Here is a 25,498-nt window from a genome sequence, read left to right on the forward strand (position 1 = left end):
AGTCTGTTACTAGACACAGTGTATAACAGACTTCTCTCTGTGATACACCTCTGAAGATGCCAGCCGCAGATGCAGGCGAAACGTTAGGAGCAAGATCCACCAGACCACGGCCACACAGCCCGGAAAACCCACCAGAACCAAACATGATAGTGTCCTCGTGCCGGCCTAAGCCATGAAGCTCTCCTTCCCACCCTTCCCCTTTCCAAGTGCCGAAGCAGCCATGGGCCTGCGGGGTGAGGGAAAGGATCTCTCCACAGTCCCAATCAAAATCGGGCCTTCGTGGCTTTTTAAAAATCGTTTTAAAATGGCAGCATGTCCTAGTGATCGCCAGTTTGCCATCATGTTAATTTGGCCTCGAGCACAGCAAGAATGGGCAGGGAGTAGGCTGCTGAGCCTTTCCCCTTCTAACCATTTCTCCCGTGGGGTGGTCCCCTCAGAAGAGAAAGGAAAGGAAAGCCACAAACAGTCTAATTTGGCCTCTACTAGCACAGTATAGGAACAACTTCATGTCCTAGAAAATAGCCAGGGTGGGTTCTCAAGTTCCCCCGTGTTAGTTCTGCCTCTCCTTCTTTCCTTCAGGTTCGGGCTCCGCCACCACCACCACTGAAGGCCCCGGAAGCCCACCCGTCGCCTGGCCGTGGTTAACTGCGCAAAGCTCCCTGGGGAAGCCATTCCGCTTGCCGTTCGTGGCCATTCGTGGGTCCTCGGAGGCCAGTGGTACCCACACATCCAGCTGTTTCCGCTTGTGAGACCTCTTGGATGCTCTGCTGTGTAGCTGCTCTGGTGCCTCATTCCAGACCCCTGGAAGTAGGATGAGGGTGCCAAAAGGCACGTTGCCAGTGGCCCGCCGACCCTCTCCACAACAGCCCCAAGTGCCTCTTCTGGAACACGTGAGGATGTGCCCAAAGAGTGGCCAATTCAAAAGAGGATACTTGTCCCTGCCTGCAGGGCACTAGCTGAGGGCAATCAAGTATTTTTCCTCTCCGGAGTGGGAGCTGGCCTCTCCCTCGGATTTCGATGCTGCTACCTGTCCTCACCCCCATCCGCCTTTCGCCTGCCAGGGCTGCTGGTGTATCTTTTCCCTTCGGAACGCAGGCAGAATACGAAGTGCTCTTTCTCTCTCGCGCAGCCGTTCTTTTTTTGCAGTCCTCCGCAGAGCAAGCTGCCTCCTGTGTTGTTTTTTTCCGGGGGGGGGGGAGGGAGGTTTGCTATGTTGCCCACCTCCCAATAAAGACACTTCACTCAACACACATCTTTAGCAGCTTTAATGGGTTTAATTTTGGTTTGTTTACACGGTGGTTCGATATGGAAAAAAAGATGAGGGGAGGAGGAGGCGGCAGCTTTGGCTGGTGGCCGGAGGGCCAGGGTGGTATCGTGGGTTGGAGCAGTGGACTCTTATCTGGTGAACCGGGTTTGATTTCCCCACTCCTCCACATGAAGCCTGCTTGGGGCAGACACAGTTCTCTCAGCACTCTCTCAACCTCACCTACCTCACGTGGTGTCTGTCATGGGGAGAGGAAGGGAAGGTGTTTGGAAGCCGCTTTGAGACTCCTTATGGTTGAGAAAGCGGACTATAAATCCAAACTCCTCTTCTTCTTACCAGGGCCCTCACCTGAACACAGAGTACAGGAGGGAAACCTCTGGGGAACTTTTAACAGGCTGTTCTCCCAGGCTGGAGAGATGGCGATCGCCGTTCTCATAAATAAAAGCCTTTCTGCACAAGATTCTCCAGGCTGAGACTGGTGGAAGCAGGAGTGTCTCCTGGCTTGGGAACTTGCGCAGACTGCAAGCTGCGTATCATCGCTTTGGGTGTGCAGAGGCAGGTGCTTCTCGGCTGCTCCCAGCGGAGGAGGGGGGTATGGCTAACGGACCCTTTCCTGGAAAGTGTTTGTAATTATTGCGGACCAAAGGAAGGGCTTTTCCTATGCTAGGAGATGTCGAGCCTGTATCATAAGCAACTGCGACACCTGGGTTGGAATCACAGCTCTGCTTGCTCATTTGGGAATAAGTTGAGAACTTCCAGACTCGCCCTCTTTTATCGTGGTCGATGTTCCACGGCCAGCGAAGCACAGCTCGGGGTGGGGATGCTATGGGCCCTCCCCCGACCTTGATTCCTCTAGGCCAGGGGTCTGCAAACTGTGGCTCTCCAGATGTTCATGGACTACAATTCCCATCAGCCCTGGCAAGGGGCTGATGGGAACTGTAGTCTATGGACATCTGGAGAGGCACCGTTTCCAGACCCCTGCTCGAGCTACTCACAATTACAGGCGGGGATGGTAGAAGCGTGTCCTTTCTCCCGTCGCCAAACTCTCACTGGGGGGAAGAATTAGGACTAATAAAAGGAAACACTTCTTCACACAACGCGTGATTGGTGTTTGGAATATGTTGCTGCAGGAGGTGGTGATGGCCACTAACCTGGATAGCTTTCAAAAGGGCTTGGACAGATTGATGGAGGAGAAGTCCATCTATGGCTACCAATCTTGATCCTCCTCGAATTGCAAATGCCTTAGCAGACCAGGTGCTCAAGAGCAGCAGCAGCAGAAGGCCATTGCTTTCACATCCTGCACATGAGCTCCCAAAGGCACCTGGTGGGCCACTGTGAGTAGCAGAGTGCTGGACTAGATGGACTCTGGTCTGATCCAGCTGGCTAGTTCTTATGTTCTCACTCCGCCCGCACTGACTGACTTCTCTAAGCAAGAGCTGTGTGTCTAATGCAGAATAGTTTGCTCAGCCTGGCTGGCATGCAGGAGAATGTGGTGGAAATGGCAGTATGGGACAGCTCCGCTTCCCAGAGGGAGCACACCAAACAGTGAACTACCCCACAGGGCCCAGGGGTCGCAGGACTGTCCTAAAGTGAACGGGTGGTTGGCTGGAAGAGACGGAATGGTGGTGGCAGTGAGGAGCGGGCGCTGCTTCCCTGTGCCAGGAGATGAGACTTTCTGCACCTGGCATACTTCCTAGCACCCTGTGTCGTGCTGACGTGAGCCTCGGCCAGGCTGTATGGGGGAGCTGGGTGTTCCAGTCCTGCTGGGGCAATGAGAGAGGATGAGGCTCTCGACAAGGGGTTTTTTTTTCTCGAAGGGACGCATCCACGCGCCACCGTGGTGATGCCAAGCGCCCTGCAGCTCTGGTGAGCCAGGCTGTGCTCTTATGTTGCCTTCTGCGGCTCCAGCGGTTTCGTTCTGGGGAGCCGGGAGGAGACTCCCACCGCACCTCTCTGCTTGGTACTGCCTTAACCTGGAGCAGCTGCAGTCTGGAAGGGGCAAAAAATCCAAACTTCATATACACGCTACAGGGGTCAGTGCTATCAGTCACAGACCAGGAAAGGGATTTGGGCGTCTTAGTTGATAGTTCCATGGGAATGTCAACTCAATGCATGGCAGCTGTGAAAAAGGCAAACTCTATGCTGGGGATCATTAGGAAAGGAGTTGAGAATAAAACTGCAAAGGATTGTCATGCCCCTTGATATAAAAGCAGTGGTGCTGACCGCGACTTGGAGTAATTGTGTTCAGTCTCTTGAGTCGCCACATTCTCAAAAAACGGATATCGAGGAGATAGAAAAAGTGCAGAGAAGGGCAACGAGGATGATTGAGGGACTGGAGCACCTTCCCTATGAGGAGAGGCTGCAGCGTTAGGGACTCTTTGGTTTGGAGAGGAGACGACTGAGGGGGGGATATGATTGAAGTCTATAAAATTATGCATGGGGTAGAAAATGTTGACAGAGAGAATTTTCTCTCTCTTTCTCACAATACTAGAACCAGGGGGCATTCATTGAAAATGCTGGGGGGAAGAATTAGGACTAATAAGAGGAAACACTTCTTCACACAACATGTGATTGGTGTTTGGAATATGCTGCCCCAGGAGGTGGTGATGGCCATTAACCTGGATAGCTTTAAAAAGGGCTTGGACAGATTTATGGAGGAGAAGTCGATCTATGGCTACCAATCTTGATCCTCCTTGATCTCAGATTGCAAATGCCTTAGCAGACCAGGTGCTCAGGAGGAGGAGCAGCAGCAGAAGGCCCTTGCTTTCACATCCTGCATGTGAGCTCCCAAAGGCACCTGGTGGGCCACTGCGAGTAGCAGAGAGCTGAACTAGATGGACTCTGGTCTGATCCAGCAGGCTAGTTCTTATGTTCTTATGTTCTTAAATGGGGCAGGGAGGCAAGTTGGAAGAGGGCACCGTCAGAATCAGACGCAAAGGTGTTTCTTGTGCTGACGGGGCAGGCCTTTTACTTCCTCCAATGCCGCGTGAGTTCACTTTCAGATTCCCTCCCCATGTCAAATTTGGCATCCTGAGATGCAGTGGCATCCCAGGCCTAAATGGTGCCCGGGGGCTCTGATGGAGGTGGGGTGGGCGGCAGCCTTCCGCAGGCCCCCTGGGCACCCCTTTGGCACCACCCTGCCAGGCTGCCCAGGACCGCCACCGGCACAGGTAAGTGGGTGGTGGGAGGCCGGGCAGGGGGTGTCGTTTTGCCCCGCTACGCCTCTGATCCTTATTCAAAGTTTTGGCATAACTTGGGGGAAGCTCTGAGACGGCTACTGGCACAGCCGTGGCCCGTTGGGGAGTTGAGGCAGTGCTGGACTGGAGGAGACTCCCGAAGGGTTTGCAAGCATCTCAGAGCATCTGCGGCCAGGGCATGCGGGAGCATCGTGTGACAAACCACTTTCCCGAGAGCAGAGAAGGAATCCCGATTTGCATGTCTGTGGTTGCCCATCGGCACTCTCCTCCCCCCCCCCACAAAGCCCAGAGCAAATTATTTAGGCGCACGTTCCCCCACCCCTAGTCCCTGATGTTGACAGCAAGAGCGTGGCACTTACGTCACACAGATACTCCTGGGTCTGACGCCGTTGAGCTCTGCTCCTGTGAGAACGAGGGGGAGAAACAGAAGCAGGTAAATAATCACATTGGCAGTTTGCGTGAAAAGGATGCCCTGGACAAGGATCCCCCCTGACCACCGGCGGGGGATGCAGGGGTTAGGGTGGCCAGATCAAGGTTGGGAAAGTCCTGGAGACTGGGGGATGGCGCCTGGGAAGTAGACTGCCACAAAGAGCATCTGTTTTCTCCAGGGGGGTGGATCTCTGTAGCCTGGAGGCCAACTGTCATTCCAGGGGATCCCCTGGTCCCACCTGGAGGTTGGCATCCCTATTCTAGTCACTGCGCCAGGACCTTCACCAGCCTAAGACTGAATTGGCTGCAAGGAAGCTCCTGCAAGATCTTTTGCTCTGCTAAAGAAGAAGAAGAAGAAGAGGAGGAGGAGGAGGAGGAGGAGTTTGGATTTATATTCCCCCTTTCTCTCCTGTAGGAGACTCAAAGGGGCTTACAATCTCCTTGTCCTTCCCCCCTCACAACAAACACCCTGTGAGGTGGGTGGGGCTGAGAGAGTTCCAAGAAGCTGTGACTAGGCCCCAAGGCTCACCTAGCCATGGGTATGGTGTGGGAGTGCACAGGCTAATCTGAATTCCCCAGATAAGCCTCCACAGTTCAAGCGGCAGCGCTGGGAATCAAACCCGGTTCCTCCAGATCAGTGCACCTGCTCTTAGCCACTACGCCACTGAGGTGGCCAGCAGTGGCCTGCACAGAGAGAAAGTGCTATAGAATGGAAGGATGGAAGGGAAAATGTCTTTTCTTTTCCTAACCACCGGGACCCCCCGAAAGTGCTTGACAAGCGGAGGTTAATTAGCCCCCGGCGTGGTGTAGTAGTTAAGAGCAGCAGGCTCTAATTTGGAGAGCCAGAGTCGATTCCCCTCTCCTCCACACAAGCGGCAGGCTCTGATCTGGTAAACTGGGTTTGATCCCTGCTCCTACATATGAAGCCTGGTGGGTGACCTTGGGCCAGTCTCAGTCCGCTCAGGACTCTCCCAGCCCCACCTGCCTCACAAGGGGTCCTCTGTGGAGAGAGGAAGAGGCGATGCTCGTAAGCTGCGTTGAGATTCCTTAAGGACAGAGAAAAGCATGGCATAAAAAAACCAACTCTTCTTCCTCTGCTGAGGCTTTCTGAGGAGGGATTCCAGAGGTGGGATCCAGCAGGTTCTCACCAGTTCCCGAGAGTGGGTTACTAATTATTTGTGTGTGCCAAGAAGGGGTTACTAATCGGGTCTGCTTTTCCGTTAGAAATTCCATTAGGTCCAAAAATCATAAAGTCCTGTTGTTTCCTATGTGGCTGGTTAGCGAAGGTAGAAAACGGGATAATTCTCCCTGTTGGGCTGTTTTAAAAACATGTTTTAGAAATATGGTCAAGTTCCTTGTTTAAGGAAAGTATCCTTCTTTTGATTTCTAGAAACAAAATTAAGTATTTGAAAGTATTAAGTATTTGACAGGCAGTCAATTAGAGGAGAAGTAGTTGTTTCTGTTGGCAGCAGACAATAGGACTTGCTATAATGAGTTTAAATTATGCACAGAAAGATACCAGCTGGAAATTAGGAACTTTTTTTTACATTGGGTTTTTTTACAGTAAGAGTTTTTTACAGTAACAGAGAAAGTATTAATGCCCCGCCCCCGGAATGCCCGCCCCCACCCCTGTTGTGCCCCGCCCAGCCCCATTGGCGCTACGCCACTGTTTGAATCCCACCACCATGGGAACCTGTTACTAAAATTTTTGGATCCCACCACTGGGGGATTCCAGAACCACAGCAATGACTCTTGAAACTGCAGCCAGGTAAGCCGGTTGAATCATGTGGGGCGATTCATGTTACTCCACACTAAGGTATATGAGCCCAGGTGAGCCACATCATGGGGCAGGGAAGCCATCTCAGTGGATCTGGAGCAATACTAAAAGAGTCTCACAGTACTTATTATTTTGTCTATTACATTTCCACCACTGGGGGTGGGGGAATGCAGATTTTTCTTTCAGGCGTTGAAATAACTCTGGCTGGACCTTCCTCACCCATTTGACTACTTCCGTGAAATAAAGGAAGTACGCCTGATGAGGCAAGACAAACTCATTTTAGCTACTTCCTAATATTCTGTGAGGACCCTTGAGCAATCAATTTCTCACAATAATTCTGGGCCAGATGCGTATGCCTTACTTCACACTGTATTCAATTATTAGCTTCTTTAAAGATTAACAAGATATATTTTTATAAGACAGAGCTTCTTGCAGCATGAAATCTGCCCTCTGTTCTGAGATGAACATACCCAGTTAGTCTTTAAGGTTCTGCTGGGTGCCTGTTGAATTTTGCCACAACAAGCGAACACAACTTCTTCGGAATGTTTAATTTCTGCCACTTCACATGTAGCCTTTATACATTACATTTTGTACATTTCTCCACTCTTTAAACATCTAGCAAAGCAATGTCTTCATTTCTATTTGCTGTCTTTTAACATCAGTGCTGCCTGTAATCTGTTTTAGGCCTCTCAATAGCTTTATCCTTTTACGTTTGCACATTTTCTGGGCTGCGTAGCCGTAATCTGGCATTTTTTGTTCCGAACTTTCCCCCCACGTATGCCGGTGAAACAACAGGAGCGAAAACTACCAGACCACAATCACACAGCCAGGCCTGGGGTATTACATTTCCCTGGGGGCATGCCTTCTAATTGCTTGGGAGGGGGCACTGGGCCCAGGCCGAGCTTGCCAGCTCCGAGTGGTAGACCCGGGTGCTGTCGCCAGCTTCAGGCAGTAGACTGGGGAGGGGGGCAGATTTTGCCCCGGCCTCCATTTTCCCTAGATTCACCTCTGCAGGCAGGAAAACCCACAACACCCAGTTGATTCTGGCCATGGGAGCCTTTAACAATACAGTGGTTGCTGTTCTTAAGATGGCGGTTGGCGTAGGAGGTTAAGAGCTCGTGTATCTAATCTGGAGGAATCGGGTTTGATTCCCAGCTCTGCCGCCTGAGCTGTGGAGGCTTATCTGGGGGATTCAGATTAGCCTGTACACTCCCACACACGCCAGCTGGGTGACTTTGGGCTAGTCACAGCTTCTCAGAGCTCTCTCAGCCCCACCTACCTCACAGGGTGTTTGTTGTGAGGGGGGGAAGGGCAAGGAGATTGTAAGCCCCTTTGAGTCTCCTGCAGGAGAGAAAGGGGGGATATAAATCCAAAACTACTCTTCTTCTTCTTCTTCTTCTTCTTCTTTTTCTCTGATGCAGAAAAGAGTCTTGTGCATTTGAACAACTCTGAGCCAAACTTTCTGCAAACTTCCTCTGTCCTGCTGACCCTCCCAGATTTCCTTCTTAGATTTCATCACAATGACTAATGCATAGTCCTGCCTGCCTGTTGGTTTGCCCACTTTTAACACGAAGCAACAAGTGAGCAACTTCTTCATTCCTGCTTGCTGTCTTTTAACAGCAGGGTGGCTTCTAATCTGTTTCCGGTCTCCCCCTTAATAGCTTTATCCTTTTATATTTGCACATTGTTTTATGTTCAAGAAATGTGACATCTTTTACATTAGATGCTGCTGAATCCATGATGCTATCGTAAGGTAATATCCTTTGAGCTCTCTGCTCAGGCAAATCCTTGCCCTGCTATCTCATCCTCCTTTTCTTTCCCTTCTTTTTCTTGTCCATTAAACTTTACTGACTAATTCTCTGTACTAAACTTTGTTCTCCAATTTCATTTCCCATCAGACACAAGTCATTATCTATGGACTGTTTATCCTCCTCCCCCATCTCAAGAGAACTACTGGGAAAAAACCAAGGCTCATTTAGCAGCATCTGAACCCTGGATGGATTTGAACAGGCTCTTTGGACTGATTCTGGGTCAAATTCTTGGCACCTCAGTCTTTTCTGCTTTTCATTTGTATTTCTCGAAGATGTGGTGCAAAGGAAGAAAAAAATGGGGGACTCTAAGAACAAGAGAAGAAAGAATATAATAGTGGTTACCTGTTGCTCTTGTGTTCTATTGATCTCATTTCCAGATAGATCAATATTAGATCTTCCTTGAAGAATTTGAATTTTTTCATTTCCTGATATGTCCTTAGCTGCCTTGTGAACACCCTCATTCTCCGAGGGATGAGGTTGCTTAGCCAGCCGCTCCGTCTCACCCAGATCTTCTGAGCCAAACATCTCTGCAGGACACAAAAACTTTGGGTCACGTGTGTTGTTTGTGGCAGTACCTAGGAGGTCTACCTCTTGCAATGACCCTGTCTTAGAGCGCTTTATCCTCTCCAGTCCATTCTTGGGAACATCTAAATTGGTTGTTACGTTCAAGAGACTCTCTCCTGTAGCGGACTCATCTTTACAGGCATCCTTTGGTTCTCTATCACTCTGAGCACCGGCTGCCTCCTGGAATCTTCCATGCTGAAGATGATCCATGGGAACTAGTCCATTCTGAGACTCCTCCCGAGTCTCACGGTCCAAATCACCAGAGCCAAGGTCTTGGCTGCTATCAGGAAGGGACTTTTCCTTTGAGCCATGGGAAGCAGGTTTCTTCTCAATGTGGGTGACATGGAATCTAGGACAAAAAAATAAAAGCCAGAGCAATCTATAGGTCATCATATTTGCATATACATTTTCTAGTGGGATCCAATAGCTATATTCCCTCTCTGTTATCAGATCACTTTATTTCAGAATGGTATACTTTGATCTTTAGAAAGGTTGAAGCTATTGGTTTCCCCTTGGAATCACTCCTTATGCTCACAAAGGTGGAAGCCTTCAGACTAGTTAAGAATAGGCTCTTGGATCTTGATTTTCATAATTTGACTCGTGCTGCCAAGACAACCTGTTCTCCGACAACATTATTTATCCCATGCGAGCGTTGAATTCATGCGCAGCATATCTTCGCTCTGCTGATTAATCCCACTCCAGAGGAGAGCCTTCTTGGCTACTGCAAGAGATGTAATGTGCTGCCATCAGCTCTGCTGGAGGGAAGATTTAAGAATATGGAACGCTCTAAAAGAGTTTGTTCATGTGGATATGACTACGGTTGAAACACTTGACCATTCTTTGTTTCTATGCCCTAAATACAATAAGATACGCATGAAATACATGAATTCCATTTTCTTGCAATGTTCTCAGTGGCACGAGTGTTATAAGATACCCAATCTCCTGAACAGCTCTGATGTGCTCTTTTGTGAAACTGTTGCACATTTTATACTGGAAATTAGTAATTTTAACTGTATTTCTTAACCTTGTTTTGTTTTAAAATTTTGTCCTGTTTTATATGCCAATAAAGGCTTGTGTTGTAATAAAGGTCATCATATCAGGACCGTCATCAATTCAGGTTGCAAGGTCTCCTGAGAATAAGATGCAGAGACAGCTTAGAGACCCATCCACACAATACACTTTCCCCAGGTTTGTGTCCCTTAGGTTGGGTCAACAGACACGATCCACCATTAGAGGATTCTTTTTAAAAGAGGATCATTCCGAATCCTGGCAAATCCATGTTGTTCTGCCTGTGCCTTAGTTTTGCTTTCAGTTGGCACATCAGACTTATAAAACAGCTGTCAAACTTTCCCTTACCACAGATTTTACAGCTGGAATTATTAACATAACAGTAGCGAGTGCCCAGTGGTGGGATCCAAAAATTTTAGTAACAGGTTCCCATGGTGGTGGGATTCAAACTGTGGCGTAGCGCCAATGGGGCTGGGCGGGGCATGACGGGGCGTGGCCGGGCATTCCTGGGCGGGGCTGTGGCAAGGACGCAGCCGCTGCGCCGGTCCTTGGGCGGGAAACAAATGCACGCAGGCGCAGGCTGCCACGCACGCCGGTGCACCTCCTGCTAGGCTGCTTCAAGTTCTCGTGCTACTGCTGAGAGGAGGGGTGTAACTAAGGCAAAAATCACGTGGCAAAATCACCAATTAGTAACCCCCTCTCGGCACACACAAATAATTAGTAACCTACTCTCGGGAACCTGTGAGAACCTGCTGGATCCCACCTCTGCGAGTGCCACTCATCAAGAGGAATGCCAGACTCAGACGTTACACAGACTCAGTGCTTGTGAGGGTGCTTTGAGAAAATTTGATTTGATCCTACTCCAGGAAACATGGGCATCTACTGATATAACTGTCTTAGGGCTTCTAGACACTGTCTTAGGCTTCTAGACACTGTCTTAGGGCTTCTAGAGTAAAAAAATATGGACGCCCTTCCGGTGGTTTAACTATTCTAGTTTCCAAATATATCAACTTCACAGTTCTACCAAGCTGTCCCCCCCATAGCTCAAGCCATTAACATCCACCTAGGGAAGTCTTCTTGGATTATAGTAAATGTCTATATCCCCACAGGTTTAACTCATGGTATGTTGTTGAGAACTTGGGAAAATTTCATTACTTATGTTGAAGAGCTAGAAAACGACTTTCCCTCTATTGAAATAATTTTGGCTGGTGATTTTAACGCTAGAGTGGGCAACTGTGTGTATTCGTTATTGGACAGTGTGGGCCTTTCCCCACTTACCTTAAGCCCCGCGCTACTTGAGGAGAGTAGCGCAGGGTCCCCCGGCACTCCCCATGAGAGGGGCGGCAACAGCGCGGCCGCCCCGACGCTGCTGCTGTCGCGCCCCCTCAGCGCGAGGCATCCCTGGTGCTCTTGCAAAGGGCGCCTTTTGATGACCCCACACAGAGCGCGGGGTCGTAGGGATGCCCAGCCGTGCGCCAGGGATGCCACGCGCTGGGATTTGCACGCAGCAACGGCGGCCGAGGGAAAAGTGGGGAAAGGCCCTGTGACTTGTGAGGGTGCAGCATTATGGGCTGTGTTTTGTTTAAGGTGCTTTCTACTGTGATTTTTTTAAAAGCATTTTCATCTGCTAGCTGTAGTATAAAAGAGCAAGGAGGGGAGGGAAGAGAGCTGATTTCTAAGGAGCTCCAAAATAAGGAACATGGCAGACTTTAAGAAAGTAAACGGCATACGTGTGTTAACTCTATTTGCTGTTACATCTATGGTGAGGGAAGATAGTTTGGAAGCTGCTGTCTGAGCTTAATTTACCAGCTGAAAACAGAATTAAAGCACAAGCAGAATATTAGAAGGCTTTGAGTAGAATACTCTGTCCTTGTGAGGTATTAAAAAGGCTTTTAAGTTATGGTACAGGCCACTAACCTGGATAGCTTTAAAAAGGGCTTGGACAGATTTATGGAGGAGAAGTCGATCTATGGCTACCAGTCTTGATCCTCCTTGATCTGAGATTGCAAAGGCCTTAGCAGACCAGGTGCTCGGGAGCAGCAGCAGCAGAAGGCCATTGCTTTCACATCCTGCACGTGAGCTCCCGAAGGCACCTGGTGGGCCACTGCGAGTAGCAGAGTGCTGGACAAGATGGACTCTGGTCTGATCCAGAAGGCTAGTTCTTATGTTCTTGCATCACCTCTTTCCTGTGAGTATTCCTGTTCATGCGAAATAAGGGACAGCTCCTTGAAATGGCAAACCCAGGATCCCTTTTCCTTTCTGATCACTGCAAAACGTTCTGCTGAGTCATTCCCAAGAAATACCTGCCAACAGAGAAGACGGTGGTCTCTCCGGGGTGCATCTTGCTTTTTCCCTCCTTGGACCGGCTCTGGCGATGCAGTGTATGCCTCTTCTTCCGACTGCAGTGTATGCACGGGGCTTGTGTAGAACCCAGGTGCACCGTGTGATGATGGGGCACGCCACCATCTTGGCTGTTGCGATGGGGACATAGGCTGTTGCAGGAGAGAAAGGACCCAGTCATACCATCTTCCTAAAAGCTGATCTCTGCATTGCCCCAGGCCTCTAGGTCTAAGCAGCTTTTCACAGAGTTAGGCCCCTTCCGCATACGCAAAATAATGCGTTTTCAAACCACTTTCACAACTGTTTACAAGTGGATTTTGCCGTTCCGCACAGCTTCAAAGAGCACTGAAAGCAGTTTGAAAGGGCATTATTCTGCATGTGCGGAATGAGCCTTAGAGTTAGGGTTAAGGTGGTTTATCAACTATAATGCAGAAGACCTGTTCTTCCATTGTCTATACTTTAAGGAGGGACAATCAAAGTTGGATCTTATTCTTGAAAAACTCCCAGGCCGGCCAGAGAAAGCAAGGCTTGACTAGCTATGTTCCAGTGAGAGCCCCCAAATCATGAGCCAAGCAGCAAAGTTCATAAGTCTCCAAAGGCCGCAAATTGTTACAATCTTTAACCTTCCAAAGCCTCCAGGGGAGCTGACCTCCGTCACCAGGGGATCTGATTTAATTTATTTTATTCTGTGTACTGTTGTTTTGGCCTATGGTATGTAATACTGTTTCTGGCCTAGTGTACACCGTCCAGAGCCCTTCGGGGGTGGGCGGTTTAGAAATTTGATAGATGGATGAATGAATGAATGAATGAATGAATGAATGAATGAATGAATGAATGAATGAATGAATGAATAGTGGGAGATCTCCAGGCCCCACATGGAGGTTGGCAACCCTAGTCCAAACTGGGCATGACAAGGTCTTGGTAACAGCTGGAACTGGCCCGAGCCTTCTGGAATGGTAACAGCTGGAATTGGCCCGAGCCTTCTGGGATGCACAAAGATCATTCATCCAGGAGTTCCATGCTGTTTAACGTCTACACCAGGGGTATCCAACTCTGGCGCTTCAGATGTTCATGGACTACAATTCCCATCAGCCCCTGCTGGCAGTAGGGGCTGATGGGAATTGTAGTCCATGAATATCTGAAGCACCAGAGTTGGACACCCCTGTTTTACACTCAACAGCTACAAGAGTCTGTCCAGAAACTGAACTTTCAGTGTCTTCATTAGATGGATGACAGCCAACTTGATCCGTCCTTTCCATCAGAATTTCAGGAGGCAGTAAAAAGGCCGAATTTGAGGTCACAGCAGGATTGGATGGGAACAGACCTGGTGAGGCTAAATTTAGACAACAGAGAAGATTGGTGACTGGGGATGTGACCTCGGACTAGGCATCCAGCCTCTGCCAAATGACGAAGCATTCCCCTTGAAGACTCTGCGTAGCAGCTTGCATGGGCTGCCGGATATCCAGGTGGATGTGGTGACCGGGACCGCAGTTTACCAGCTAAGGCTGATTTGCTAGCCTGAGGATCTGGCCACAGCCACACATCCCCAGGTAATCTTCAGATGGGACAAATGCAATGCTCAAGGCTGGGCTGACTTTGAAAACTTCACAACTCCAGATTGTTAATACCATGTTTCCCCAAAAATAAGACAGTGTCTTATATTAATTTTTGCTCCCAAAGATGCGCTATGTCTTCTTTTCAGGGGATGTCTTATTTTTCTGTGTTCTGTTCGTCGGGCATGCTTCCAAACAAAAATTTTGCTAAGTCTTACTTTCAGGGGATGCCTTATATTTCGCACTTCAGCAAAACCTCTACTATGCTTTGTTTTCAGGGGATGTCTTATATTCGGGGAAACAGTAAGCTGCACAGAGTAAATATTCCCAGAACTGAAAAAACTGCACCAGTTTCACACTGGTTTCCAGGCCCAATTAAAAGTGGTTTTTTTTATTTTTAAAGGGTTTAAAACAAGGGTGTCCAACTCTGGCCCTCCAGATGTCCATGCTGGCAGGGGATGATGGGAATCCTAGTCCATGAACATTTGGAGGGCCAGAGTTGGACACCCCTGGTTTAAATGGTCTGGCCCACATATTTCAAGGACCCTCTTCTTCTCCCATATGACCAGACCCTTTAAGTATATAGGTTGTCTTGGAAGACCCTGAAAGGAGGAGGAGGAAGAGCAGTCTGGATTTCTACTCCACTTTTCTCAACCACACGCAGACTCAAAGCAGCCTGCAAACTCCTTTCCCTTCCTCTTCCCACTACAGACACCTTGTGAGGTAGGTGGGGCAGAGAATTCTGAGAGAACTGTGACAACTCCAAGGTCACCTAGCAGGCTTCATGTGTAGGCATGGAGAATCAAACCAGTTCTCCAAGATTAGAGTCCACTGCTCTTAAACACTACACCACACTAGCACTCAGGCCCCTTCTGCACATGCCGAATAATGCACTTTCAATGCACTTTGCAGCTGTGCAGAATAGCAAAATCCACTTGCAATCAGTTGTGAAAGTGGATTGAAAATGCATCATTTTGCATGTGCAGAATGGGTCTTAGAGATGTCAGAGAAGTGTCCAGAGAGTGGGCTTGAGACAGAAGGTGTTTCTCAATGCGGGCTCCAAGGTTATGGAACTTTCTCCAGGGAAGATGGCCAACCTTGGTGAGATTTAGAAGAGCAAGCTGTGCTATTTGAAGGAGGGGGAAAGTAGAACTGGGTTATAGGACATCTTTATCTGACCTGTGTCCTTTCCTAGAGAAACAACCCCTCTGTCTTTCCCATGGCTCCTCTATGATAGTCAACATCCAGCCCCATCTTCAGTAATGAGGTCCAGACAGCATGTGAAGCTGTAGTTCCAAGACTGGCTCTCCAGTGGTCCTACAAATTACACTCATGAGAAGCCCCAGAGATTCCCCTCAAAGTACTGCCCCTCAAAGTACTTGTAGCTTGACTCTCTCCTCACCTGGGTATGGGGAGTGGCGGGGGCACTGCCAGCTCAGTGTCGCCTTCCCCCAGCATCTCCTTCAGGACCTCCACATTTGCTGGCAAGAGGAAGAAAGTCAAAAGGAGTATCAAAGCAGTGCCCTCAAATGCCGGGGACTCTCAGCAATTAAAGGCAGGGTAACCCCACCTTCGTTCTGAATGATGCACTTCACTATCTTCTCCACAGTGTCCTCATTCATCTCCTCGTCCTCCTCTGAAATGAGAAAATGAAGAAATTTAAGCTTGGAGCAGATGGTACATGGGCACTTGAAGCATGGCTGGTGCAGATTTAACTTTTTATACTTATATCAGTTATATCAGATATAGATTTTATACTTAAAATCAGTTATATCAGATATAGATTTTTTATAGGGTGGGTTTGGGGGGTGGGGCCCTGCCCCCAAGCCCCGCCCCCTGGCCTCAGTGCTTATAAAAGCAGCTCTCCAAGGCCAGGGACGGCAGACTCTCCTTTCCAAAGACTTTCCATTGAATAACCAGCACCAAGTTCCTATCCACGGCGCCCCACAAATCTGGGATTAGGGCTAGTGATCTGAAATGGGATACTGCTCTGCCAGATCTCACTTCCATTAAGTGACATTATTATTTTCTTATTATTTATTAAATTTATATACCGCCCACCCCCAGAGGCAACCATGCTCTGGCTGCGCTGTAAGCAATCCTACCTTTCTTCAAGTACCATATTTTTCATATTCTTTGAAAGGTTAAGCAAGGGCGGAGCGAGGGGGAACTGCGCCCAGGGCATGCGTGCGTGCTGCACCCCTGCCACATCCCCGTCCTGCCCCCTTGACCCCCCCCCCACAGGGTCATGTGTAACCTCTATCTGTGGGTTCTGTGGGGCAGAACTTGGAATGAGTTTGCAACAACAATTTTTAAAAACAAAATGGTTTACTTTCTTAACACATAACATTAAACATCACACTTCAAGGTCCGAGTCTGGTAGCCTTGTCTCCTCCAAAGAGCTCTGCAGCCTTCTGCTGCTTTGAGTCTCCACCCCTTTCTGGGTCAACCCATTCTGAGCATGGGGGTTACACATGCACCCGGTGCACTGTTCACCCCCTCTTCCCCTTGGCGCTACACCACTGAGGTTAAGTTGTTGAGAAAGCAACATATTATTTCCTGTTTATGCATGTGTATCAACATCAGTAAGGATTATACAATATGAATATATGAATAAAGGTATACATGGATATATTGGTGAACATAATATTGGCTCAAGGACTATGCCAAGAGAAAACAGAACAGGCCAAACTAGAGAACACAGGGAAGATTGTGATGGTGTAAGAAAACATAGAGCAGCGGTTCTCAACCTGTGGGTCGCGACTCGCGACCCCTTTGGGAGTCAAACAATTCTTTCACAGGGGTCGCCTAAGACCATCGGAAAACACATTTTTCCGATGGTCTTAGGAACCGAGACACAAATAATTTAATGGTTGGGGGTCACCACAACATGAGGAACTGTATTAAAGGGTCGCAGCATCAGGAAGGTTGAGAACCACTGGGATAGAGGAATGTTGAAAGTGAGCAGAGGAAAGAGAGGAGGGACATAAAACAAACAGGACAGGGAAAGAAGGTGTCAGCGCAAAAATAACCAGGTGAGGGCCTCCGACTTCCTGTCATATGCTTGAAGTTCTCATATGGCACCAGGGGGCATGTTAAAGGAGGGTTGCAGACAGACTGAGAAGGTAAAAGACCACTGTGCTAAACTTTATTTCAGTTCTACTTGGTAAGAATACCATGAAGAAAGTTAGGCTTAGAGGCTGGGACTTGCCCAGACCTATTTGGAAGGAATTTGGCTCTTGGTTTACCATACACTGACGTCAGCCTACACAGGAAATCCAAAAGGAGAGTTAATGCTTTTCCTCTTACGCTGAGGCCCCCGACATTTCTCCAAAATACTTCCGCCACAATAACAGTAAAGGCAAGAATATCAGAGCAAACATTGTAATGCACAGCAGAGCAAACATTTTAATGCACAGTGCCCCAAATTATAGGATAACATGTATTCAGTACCTTTGCTCTGCCACTTTTATGGCTAAATAATTAGTTGTAGAATGTTTCCAGTGTGTTTCAAGTGAACACATTATTCTTAGAGTGCCAGCAATGATATTAAGAAACTCTGGTAAACTCAGGAAACAAGCCTAAACTGATCTGCTGTGAAATCAGCCCCACTTTATTCAGTACGGAAAACTCCCACGAAAGAGCTCTTAGATTTGCAACAGCAAGCAGCTAGATAGTTTTAGTCCAAAATTTTGCAGTCTCCTTGCAAGTTCTTAGCTCTGAGCTATCTACCAGCTTCAACTCTGTAACTTATTTCTAAGCAACACACAAATGACCTGAGATATCTAGAGAAAGCAGAATACCTAATCCTGGTTGTTGCTTTGATGAAGTTCTACTAAGGGCCACTTTATCTCAAATGGCAATAAGATTGCTTACGGCTACAATTTTGGGTAAACACAGCTGACTTGTGGTGATCCAGCAAAGGAGTTTCCGGGCAAATGATTAAGCAGTGGTGGTTTGCCATAGAGAGCCAGTGTGCTGTAGTGATTAAGAGCAGATGGACTCTTAACTGGTGGATCAGATTTGTTTCTCCACAGGAAGCCTACTGGGTGACCTTGGGCCAGTCATAGTTCTCTCAGAACTCCCTCAGCCTCACCTACCTCATAAGGTGTCTGTTGTGGGGAGAGGAAAGAAATGAGTTTGTAAGCCGCTTTAAGACTCCTTATGGTTGAGAAAGCAGGGTATAACTCCACACTCTACTTTTCTTCTTTTGCAGAGTCTGCTTTTGTGGTGTCCCTTCCCAGTGCCGGCCCTGCTTAGTTTCCAAGATCTGACGAGATCCAGCTATACCATGCCATCTTCCCTCCATTTACCTGAGAATAAGCCCCACTAAAACAGTCGGCTTCCTTTCTGAGTAAACTTGCATAGGGATGCAGTATGGTAGAGCATAGTCTGGCCTCTTCAGAGCTCAAAAGCTAAGCTGGGTCAGTACTTGGAAGGGAGACATCCAAAGAAGACTCTTCAGAGGAAGACAAGGGCAAACTACCTCTGCTCAATCGCTTGCTTTGAAAACCCCACCTGGGGTCACTATAGATCAGCTGCAACTTGAGGGCACTTTATACACACACAAACATGCATAGGATGGGACGGCATGAACAGAGAAGGAAGGTCAAAAGAGGCAAAGGTAAAATCTGGAGATGAATCTGCGGAGTGGACTGAGCTGGCCAGCTTGCAACTGTTGAGTAGAGCTCCATTGCAAACCCAATGACTTGAGATGCTTTTGTGGGGGGAAGGCACCGAGCTCTGCCTGTTCAAAGCCTCCCTTCTGTAGGATCCAGGTAAGATCCTCATCCACCCCTGCGCAGCTACAGAAAATGGCACCTGGGGCAAGCCCTGAAATCGCACACCTCCCAAACATCTGACTCAGGAGCCAAACTGACTAGCCGAGTCACTCCTTTTAGTTAACAACTAGGGTTGCTCACAAGTTTCAGTCCCCTGCCCAGACTCTGCTGCTCCAGCATGGCCTTCACAGCCCTTCCCCAGTGAATAACCCCCATGGTCCAAAGGAGGCAGCTTCAAGCATGGCTGCTGCTGCCATGATTGGGCGGGGGGCTCTGCCTGCACCCCCATTTGAGGAGTGCACGGAGCTCAACCTCCATCCCACCCCTCTCAGTACGCCCATGCCCATGGACTTCTGGAGCTGCCAGGCTCCGAGGGGTCCTCACACCACTGAAGAGGGGCTCCTCCAAAGCTAGCAGCACTCACCATTCTGTAGCTCTGCCAACGGCTCCTTGTTGTCCGAGTCGAACTCATCGCGGAAGGTCCGGCAGCGGTAGCCTTTCTTCTTGAGGACGTGGCAGATGAGGAACCCCACCAGGCCCATGCCGAAGAAGACCAGCACCAACAAGAAGGGCATAGACAGGCTGGGCTGGGCCTCCCCATCGCCATCCTGGGTGCTGTTCTGCTCAGACATTCGGACCTAGGAAAGAGGAAGGCTCAGAGCCTCGCGGCTGCCCTTGGCCAGCCTGACGTCATCCCAGGTAGGCACACCCCAGGTAGGCACAGAACTTGTTTGAACCTGTCCTGCCCTTGGGTCACCTGGTCCCCATCCAGCTACACTTTTGCTGTCAGGAGCCCAAATTTAGCCAGGAATGGCACCTGCTTCCCCGGAGTGCCTCTCTTGGCTGCCAAAGGGGAAGGGGAAGAAAAGTTTCCCTCATGGGACCCCCCCCCCTCCCAGCCATTCCACTATTGGGTCTCCTGGGGGAGCAGAATTGCCCCTCCCCTGCCCTTTCCCAATCAGCTTCCCCTTCTTCCACTGTAAGGCTCCCAGGCAGTCTGCCCTGTGCCCACTGCTTCTCCACCACCTAGGGATGCCAGCCTCCAGGTGGGCATCCTCTAAGTACAGCTCGTCTTCAGACCATCCGTAGCAGTTTCTCTGGAGAAAATGGATGCCTAGGAGAGTAGTCTGTATCATGGCATTGTATCCTATTGAGGTTCCTGCCCCCCACCTCTCAAAGCCCCAATCCCCACATCTCCACGAGTTTCCCAACCTGGACCTGGAAACCCTACCTGCCCTCTTTCTCCGGGTGGCCAGCGCTGGCTGGGCTCCCCTACCTGGCCGCGCTGCCCCACCCCCCTTTCGGGGCTGGAGGACTCCCAAGGACACCACCGGTCCCACGCCCGCAGTCCTGCCTCTGCGGCACCACTCCGCTTCCGGGGGGAGGGGGCTCCTGTCCTTGCCCCGCAAGCACCCTTTTCTCCCCCCGCCCCTGCCGCAAGAAGTCCTGGCGACCCGGATACCCCAGCCTGTCCCCCAAAGCCCCGGCTCAGCGGCTGCCCTTCAGGGATCCTTCACCCCCCCCCCGCCCCCCACAAAGTAGCGCAGGGCACGTCGGCCCCTCCCCCCGGGTCCCCAGGGACCAGCCCACCCCGTCCGGCCTCAGCCCCGCCGGCTCCCTTCCCCGCATGCCGGCCCGTGCGGCTACCTGGCGTCTCCTTCCCGCGGCCGCGCCGTCCTCTTCACCTCGGCCCGTCTCCTAGCAACCCTGCATCCCTGGCTGCCAAGGACCACTCTGAGCATCCTTCTTCGCCGCCGCCTCTGCCGCTCCGGGCGCTTCAGCGGAGGCCCCGGGACAGGCCAGCCGGCGGGGACCAGCCATGGCGGGGGCTGCGGGCGCCGGTGGGCGGGAGCGGCAGCCTTTCGCCGAGGCCCCCACCTCACCTCTGGCGCTCGGGCAGCCGCCTGCAGGAGCTCCTCCGCGACGGAGAGGGCAGCAGCCGGCCGGCTTCCGCTGGGCTCCCTGTCCCGGAGCAGGGAGCAAAGAGAAGCGCCTGCTGCAAGCCGGCTCCGCTACTTTGGGTTCCTGCACAAGAGCCCAACTGGTCTGCGAATCGCTTTTCAGCTGACCCACGGCCAGCCATCCAAGCTCTTAGAAAGCCAGCATGCCAGGGAGAATGTTACAGCCCAGATACAGATTGGGCACCTTGGGCAATGCTATATATTTCCTGAGACCATTGTGATCAGACTTTCTTTTTAAGACTTCTGGTAGGATTGAGCTCTGGAGGTTGAAGGGTCAAATTAGGGTTCCCACTACCCCCATAGTTCTCAGATGGGTGATGGGAAGGTAGTAGGGTTGCCACATCCAAGTTAAACTCCTGGAGATTTGGGAGTGGAGTCTCGGAAGGAAAGGGACCTCAACGAGATACAATGCCACAGAGTCCACCCTCTAAAGCACAGGTGTCAAACTCGCAGCCCTCCAGATGTTATGGACTACAGTTCCCATCATCCCCTGCCAGCATGATGCTGGCAGGGGATGATGGGAGCTGTAGTCCATAACATCTGGAGGGCTGCGAGTTTGACACCTATGCTCCAAAGCATCCATTTTCTCAAGGGAAACTGATCTTTGTAATCTGGAGATGAATTTTACTTCTGGGAATATTTCCGGGACCAACCTGTGGGCTAGCTTCTCTAGGTCAGATTGTAGGATATATACATGTGGGGAGCTGATTCTAGCAGGACAGCCTAATCATATACTGAGCAGACTAGAAGAGAAGAGACAGATTCTCAGTTGCTTTTTATATATAAGTTTACACACTATAAGGGGGCGTTATATGGAGATAAAAGAAGAAATCCTTTCTTTCCTGTTACTTGTCTACATTACTATGCATTTGGTTACGTCTTGCATCCTCAGCACATGGCTTCACTTCTCTCACATGTCTTTGTCTTCCCAAACACAGAAATCAACTCTATAACTTCTGATGTACGTGCTCACTAACATGTAAGCAGCGGCAATCTGACTAACCAATAGCTAATCAGTAGATCAGGTCATAAACAGTGACTTCACAGCAACTTGTTTACATACAAACCCTTTTATGACTGAATTGTGACAGACAATTGCAAAATCTTGACAAACCCATATTTTCTTTTTATGGAGAAAACTTAGTAAATTGGACTTGTCAAAAGCAGACTGTGGTTGCCAGATCAGCAACAGTGTCTGAATGCATCTCTGCCTGTAGTGCGTGCAAAGAGATGGGATGGGTCATTTGTTTGCTGAAGGACTTTGGCATATAGATGAACCTGAGCCAATCACCCTGTTTGAGGACAATGACAATTGTTTGAGGACACCACCGGTCCCACGCCCGCAGTCCTGCCTCTGCGGCACCACTCTGCTTCCGGGGGGAGGGGGCATTGTTCTAGTGAAGAGTGAAAGCATCAAGAAAGGCAACAAGCGTATCTTGATCAAGATTGCTTCTGTGAGAGAGTATTACAGAAAGGACTGATTGATATCAAGTGCTGTCCTTCAGAAGAAACGGTGGCTGCATTCTTACTAAGCCACTAACCAAGATGAAGTTTGAGAATCTTTTGTGATAAATTGTGTTTGCATGTTTTGTGTGACTGACTCTTGAGACAGGGTTTGTCGGGATTTGGCAAGGGTCTGTCGCAACTCAGTCATAAAAGTGTTAACTGTTTGTATGTAAATAAGTTGCTGAAATCACTGTTTATGACCTAATCTATTGATTAGCTATTGGTCAATCAGACAGCCATTGCTTACACGTTAGTGAGCACGTACATCAGAAGATATAAAGTTTGTTTGGTTTCTTGGTTTGGGAAGGACGAAGACATGTGAGAGAAGTGAAGCCATGTGCTAAGACAGCAGGACAGCACATAGCAAGATGTAACCAGATGCATAGTAATGTAAACAAGCAACAGGAAAGAAGGATTTCTTATTTTATCCCTGTGTATCCCTCCCTTATAGTTAGTAAACTTATATATTAAAAGCAACTGAGAATCTGTCTGTTCTGTTCTGTGTATGATTGGGGTGTCTTGCTAGAATCAGCTCCCTACACTTATATATCCTACACAGATGCTTATCTCTGAGCTTCTTTTCCAACTGAAAGTGTCATCTATTGTTAACTGGGGTAGAAAAAGATCTAACATGCCTACCTGTCTCCCACCACCATGGGAATGGAGACAGGTATGCATATTCTGATGCATACGTACTCTGTTGGTACAGTGGACCTTTGGGAAGGCCACAGCTTCTGTCAATATCATTGGCTTGGATGCTTTGTGATGTCACAGAGGGACTGGGAAAACTTATATATTTATTCTATTTATAGGCCACCCTTCCCCTTATTGGCTCAAGGCAGCTTCCAACTTAAAATAACAATAAAATCCATCTCTCAAATAAAAGTATAGCAGGCTGATATAATTTCAACCAGGAAGCAAGTTAAAACAGATAAATTTCCTACATTCCTCATTTCCTACAGAAGAAAAAGAAAATAAACAAAATGGGGGTGGAGGGAGGAAAAGGAACAGGGAGCCCCTGTTTGATGGAATACTATTGCTGCCTCAGCCATCGGCCTAGTGCAGGGGTGGGCAATTATTTTTTCCATGGGGCCACATAAGAAACAGAAAATATTGTGGAGGGCCGGGCCAAAAGGCTGAACTCAATTCTGCTAGGGGCTGGTAAAGTGACCAGACACAGGTGCACAGATCAACTTGGAATCAGTGGCAACGTGGGGGGGGGGGGGCGCAGGTGTGCTTTTGAAAGCCCCGCAGAAGCCGGGCAGCCAAGGCAACCAGCTTCTGCGGGGCTTTCAAAGGCTCAGGGCTCCCCAGCAAGGCAGGGGGGCCAGTCAGGGTCATCCGGCGGGCCGGATGTGGCCCCCGGGCCGTATAATGCCCAGGTCTGGCCTAGTGGAACAACTCTGTCTTACAGGCCCTACAAAATTCTGTCAGTCGGGCTGGGCTATTCAAAGCTAGTGCAGACCCACAAAAACTTAGAATTATTCTAGGTTCAATGGCTGTTTTTTGTTAAATAAATCATTAAAGAAATACCTCTAAATGATAGCCTGACAGTGGGAGAAGAGCAAAAGTGTGGCTACAAATGGATTGTGGTGTTGTGGAGCCTTTTGATGATGAGACACGTGGACAACAATTGCCTCTTGCAACATGATTCCTTTTCAGACTAAAAATTCAGGGGCTGGGTGAAATGAACCATAGTGGTAGTTAGAAGGCCAAGTTGTATGAGTAGAGATTTCACAGTGGAACAACCCAAACCTTCCACAGAGCTCCCTCATCTATACTGGGCAGCTTCTCTTCTGACCCAACTTGTAGGCAAATTTAAAAGGTCCAGTTTGAGTGAATTGTCAGCTGGCAGGCGGCAGCTTCCAATGGAAATGATTTCGATCCATTCCTCTTGGACAGACTTATCATGTCCCCCAGTATGGTGTAGTCAATAAGAGTGACGGACTTGAAACTGGAGAACCGGATTTGATGCCCCACTCCTACACATGAAGCCTGCTGGGTGACCTTGGGCTAGTCACAGTTCTCTTAGAACTCTCTCAGGCCACATAAAGGTGACTGTTGTGGGGAAAGGAAGGGAAGGTGAGCTGTTTTGAGTGTCCTTAAAGGTAGAGAAAAGCAGGGCATAAAAACCAACTCTTCAACATGCCCTACAAAGAGAGACTTCGGGAGTTGAGGATGTTTAGTCTGGAGACGTGAAGGTTAAGGGGGGACATGATAGCTACGTTTAAATATTTGAAGGGATGCCATGTTGAAGAGGGAGCAAGCTTGTTTTCTGCTGTCTCAGAGACTAGGACACGGAGTAATGGATTCAAGGTGCGGGAAAAGAGATTCCACCTAAACATTAGGAAGAACTTCCTGACTGTCAGGGCAGTTCGGCAGTGGAATTCACTGCCTTGGAGAGTGGAGGAGTCTCCATCTTTTGAGGTTTTTAAACAGAGACTGGATGGCCATCTGTCAGAAGTGTTTTGATTATGTGTGCCTGCATTGCAGGGGGTTGACCTTGGTGGCCCTTGGTGCAGGGGAAGCGTGCTTAACGAGGCAGCCCCAAGCAAAACTTCTTAGCCCCTGGGCAAAACCTGGAGTTGGATGCTCCTCCCATGGGCTGACCCAATTCGCCACTCCATCACATTTTTTTTTTTTTGCACCACAGGACATTGGTGCCTACAGGAGTGACGCTTTTAGATTACATCAGCACCAAAATTTCCAGCATATCATCAGGAGACTGTCCTTATGCTACTCCCCAAGTTTGGTGAGGAAATTTGGTTCAAGGAGTCCCAAAGTTATGGACTCCCCAAAGGTGCCCCATCCCCATTGTTTCCAATGGGAGCCAATAGGAGATGGGGGCTACAGTTTGGAGGGTCCATAACTTTGGCCCCTGAGGGCCAAACTGCACTCAAACCTGGGGATATCATCAGGGCAGTCTCCCTGATGTAGACCTCTGAAAGCTTTGAGACTGTGCCTTCAGAAATGTCCCCCCCCCCAGCCTGGTGACCCCCCATTGACAGCAATGCAGAAAACTCAATTTAGAACAAAGATTCTTATAAGTAATTTCTTTAGATAGCTCTTGCAGGGGGGCGGATTTTTTGGATATCAGCACCAAAATTTCATAGGGTATCATCTGGAAACCGTCCTTATGGTACCTCCAAAGTTTAGTGCAGTTTGGCTTCTAGGGGTCCAAAGTTATGGACCCTCAAAAACTATAGCTTCCTATCTCCTATTATTAGCTCCCATTGGGAACAATGGGGATAGGGGGAGCACCCCTTTGGGAGTCCATATAACTTTGGACTCCCTGAACCAAAACCTC

General features: G+C 49.2%; 2 protein-coding genes across 3 annotated transcripts in view; one reads left to right on the plus strand and one right to left on the minus strand.

Moving 5' to 3' along the window:
• FCHSD1 (FCH and double SH3 domains 1) overlaps positions 1 to 1,250 on the plus strand; it is a 39,209-nt gene extending 37,959 nt beyond the window's left edge. Inside the window, exon 20 of the mRNA XM_048515676.1 lies at positions 580 to 1,250. Within this exon, the coding sequence (XP_048371633.1) occupies positions 580 to 645 (66 nt within the window). The 3' untranslated portion in view covers positions 646 to 1,250. The remainder of the gene's footprint in view (positions 1 to 579) is intronic.
• A 1,292-nt stretch (positions 1,251 to 2,542) lies between these two features.
• On the minus strand, positions 2,543 to 20,628 carry RELL2 (RELT like 2). Of its 2 annotated transcripts, none has more exons than XM_048515677.1 (8): positions 20,372 to 20,628; positions 19,149 to 19,362; positions 15,514 to 15,579; positions 15,346 to 15,424; positions 12,354 to 12,542; positions 8,821 to 9,391; positions 4,821 to 4,863; positions 2,543 to 3,253 (listed from the first exon to the last, which is right to left on the minus strand). In XM_048515677.1, the coding sequence occupies exons 2-7, from the start codon at positions 19,354 to 19,356 to the stop codon at positions 4,822 to 4,824; spliced, it is 1,155 nt and encodes a 384-aa protein (XP_048371634.1). In that variant the 5' UTR covers positions 19,357 to 19,362; positions 20,372 to 20,628; the 3' UTR covers positions 2,543 to 3,253; position 4,821. The 2 variants fall into 2 exon arrangements, with proteins under 2 accessions (XP_048371634.1, XP_048371635.1); XM_048515678.1 differs by lacking the exon at positions 20,372 to 20,628 and adding an exon at positions 19,956 to 20,229.
• Positions 20,629 to 25,498: the final 4,870 nt, after the last annotated feature.

Source organism: Sphaerodactylus townsendi, linkage group LG14 (assembly GCF_021028975.2).
Source record: "Sphaerodactylus townsendi isolate TG3544 linkage group LG14, MPM_Stown_v2.3, whole genome shotgun sequence".
Lineage (NCBI taxonomy): Eukaryota > Metazoa > Chordata > Lepidosauria > Squamata > Sphaerodactylidae > Sphaerodactylus > Sphaerodactylus townsendi.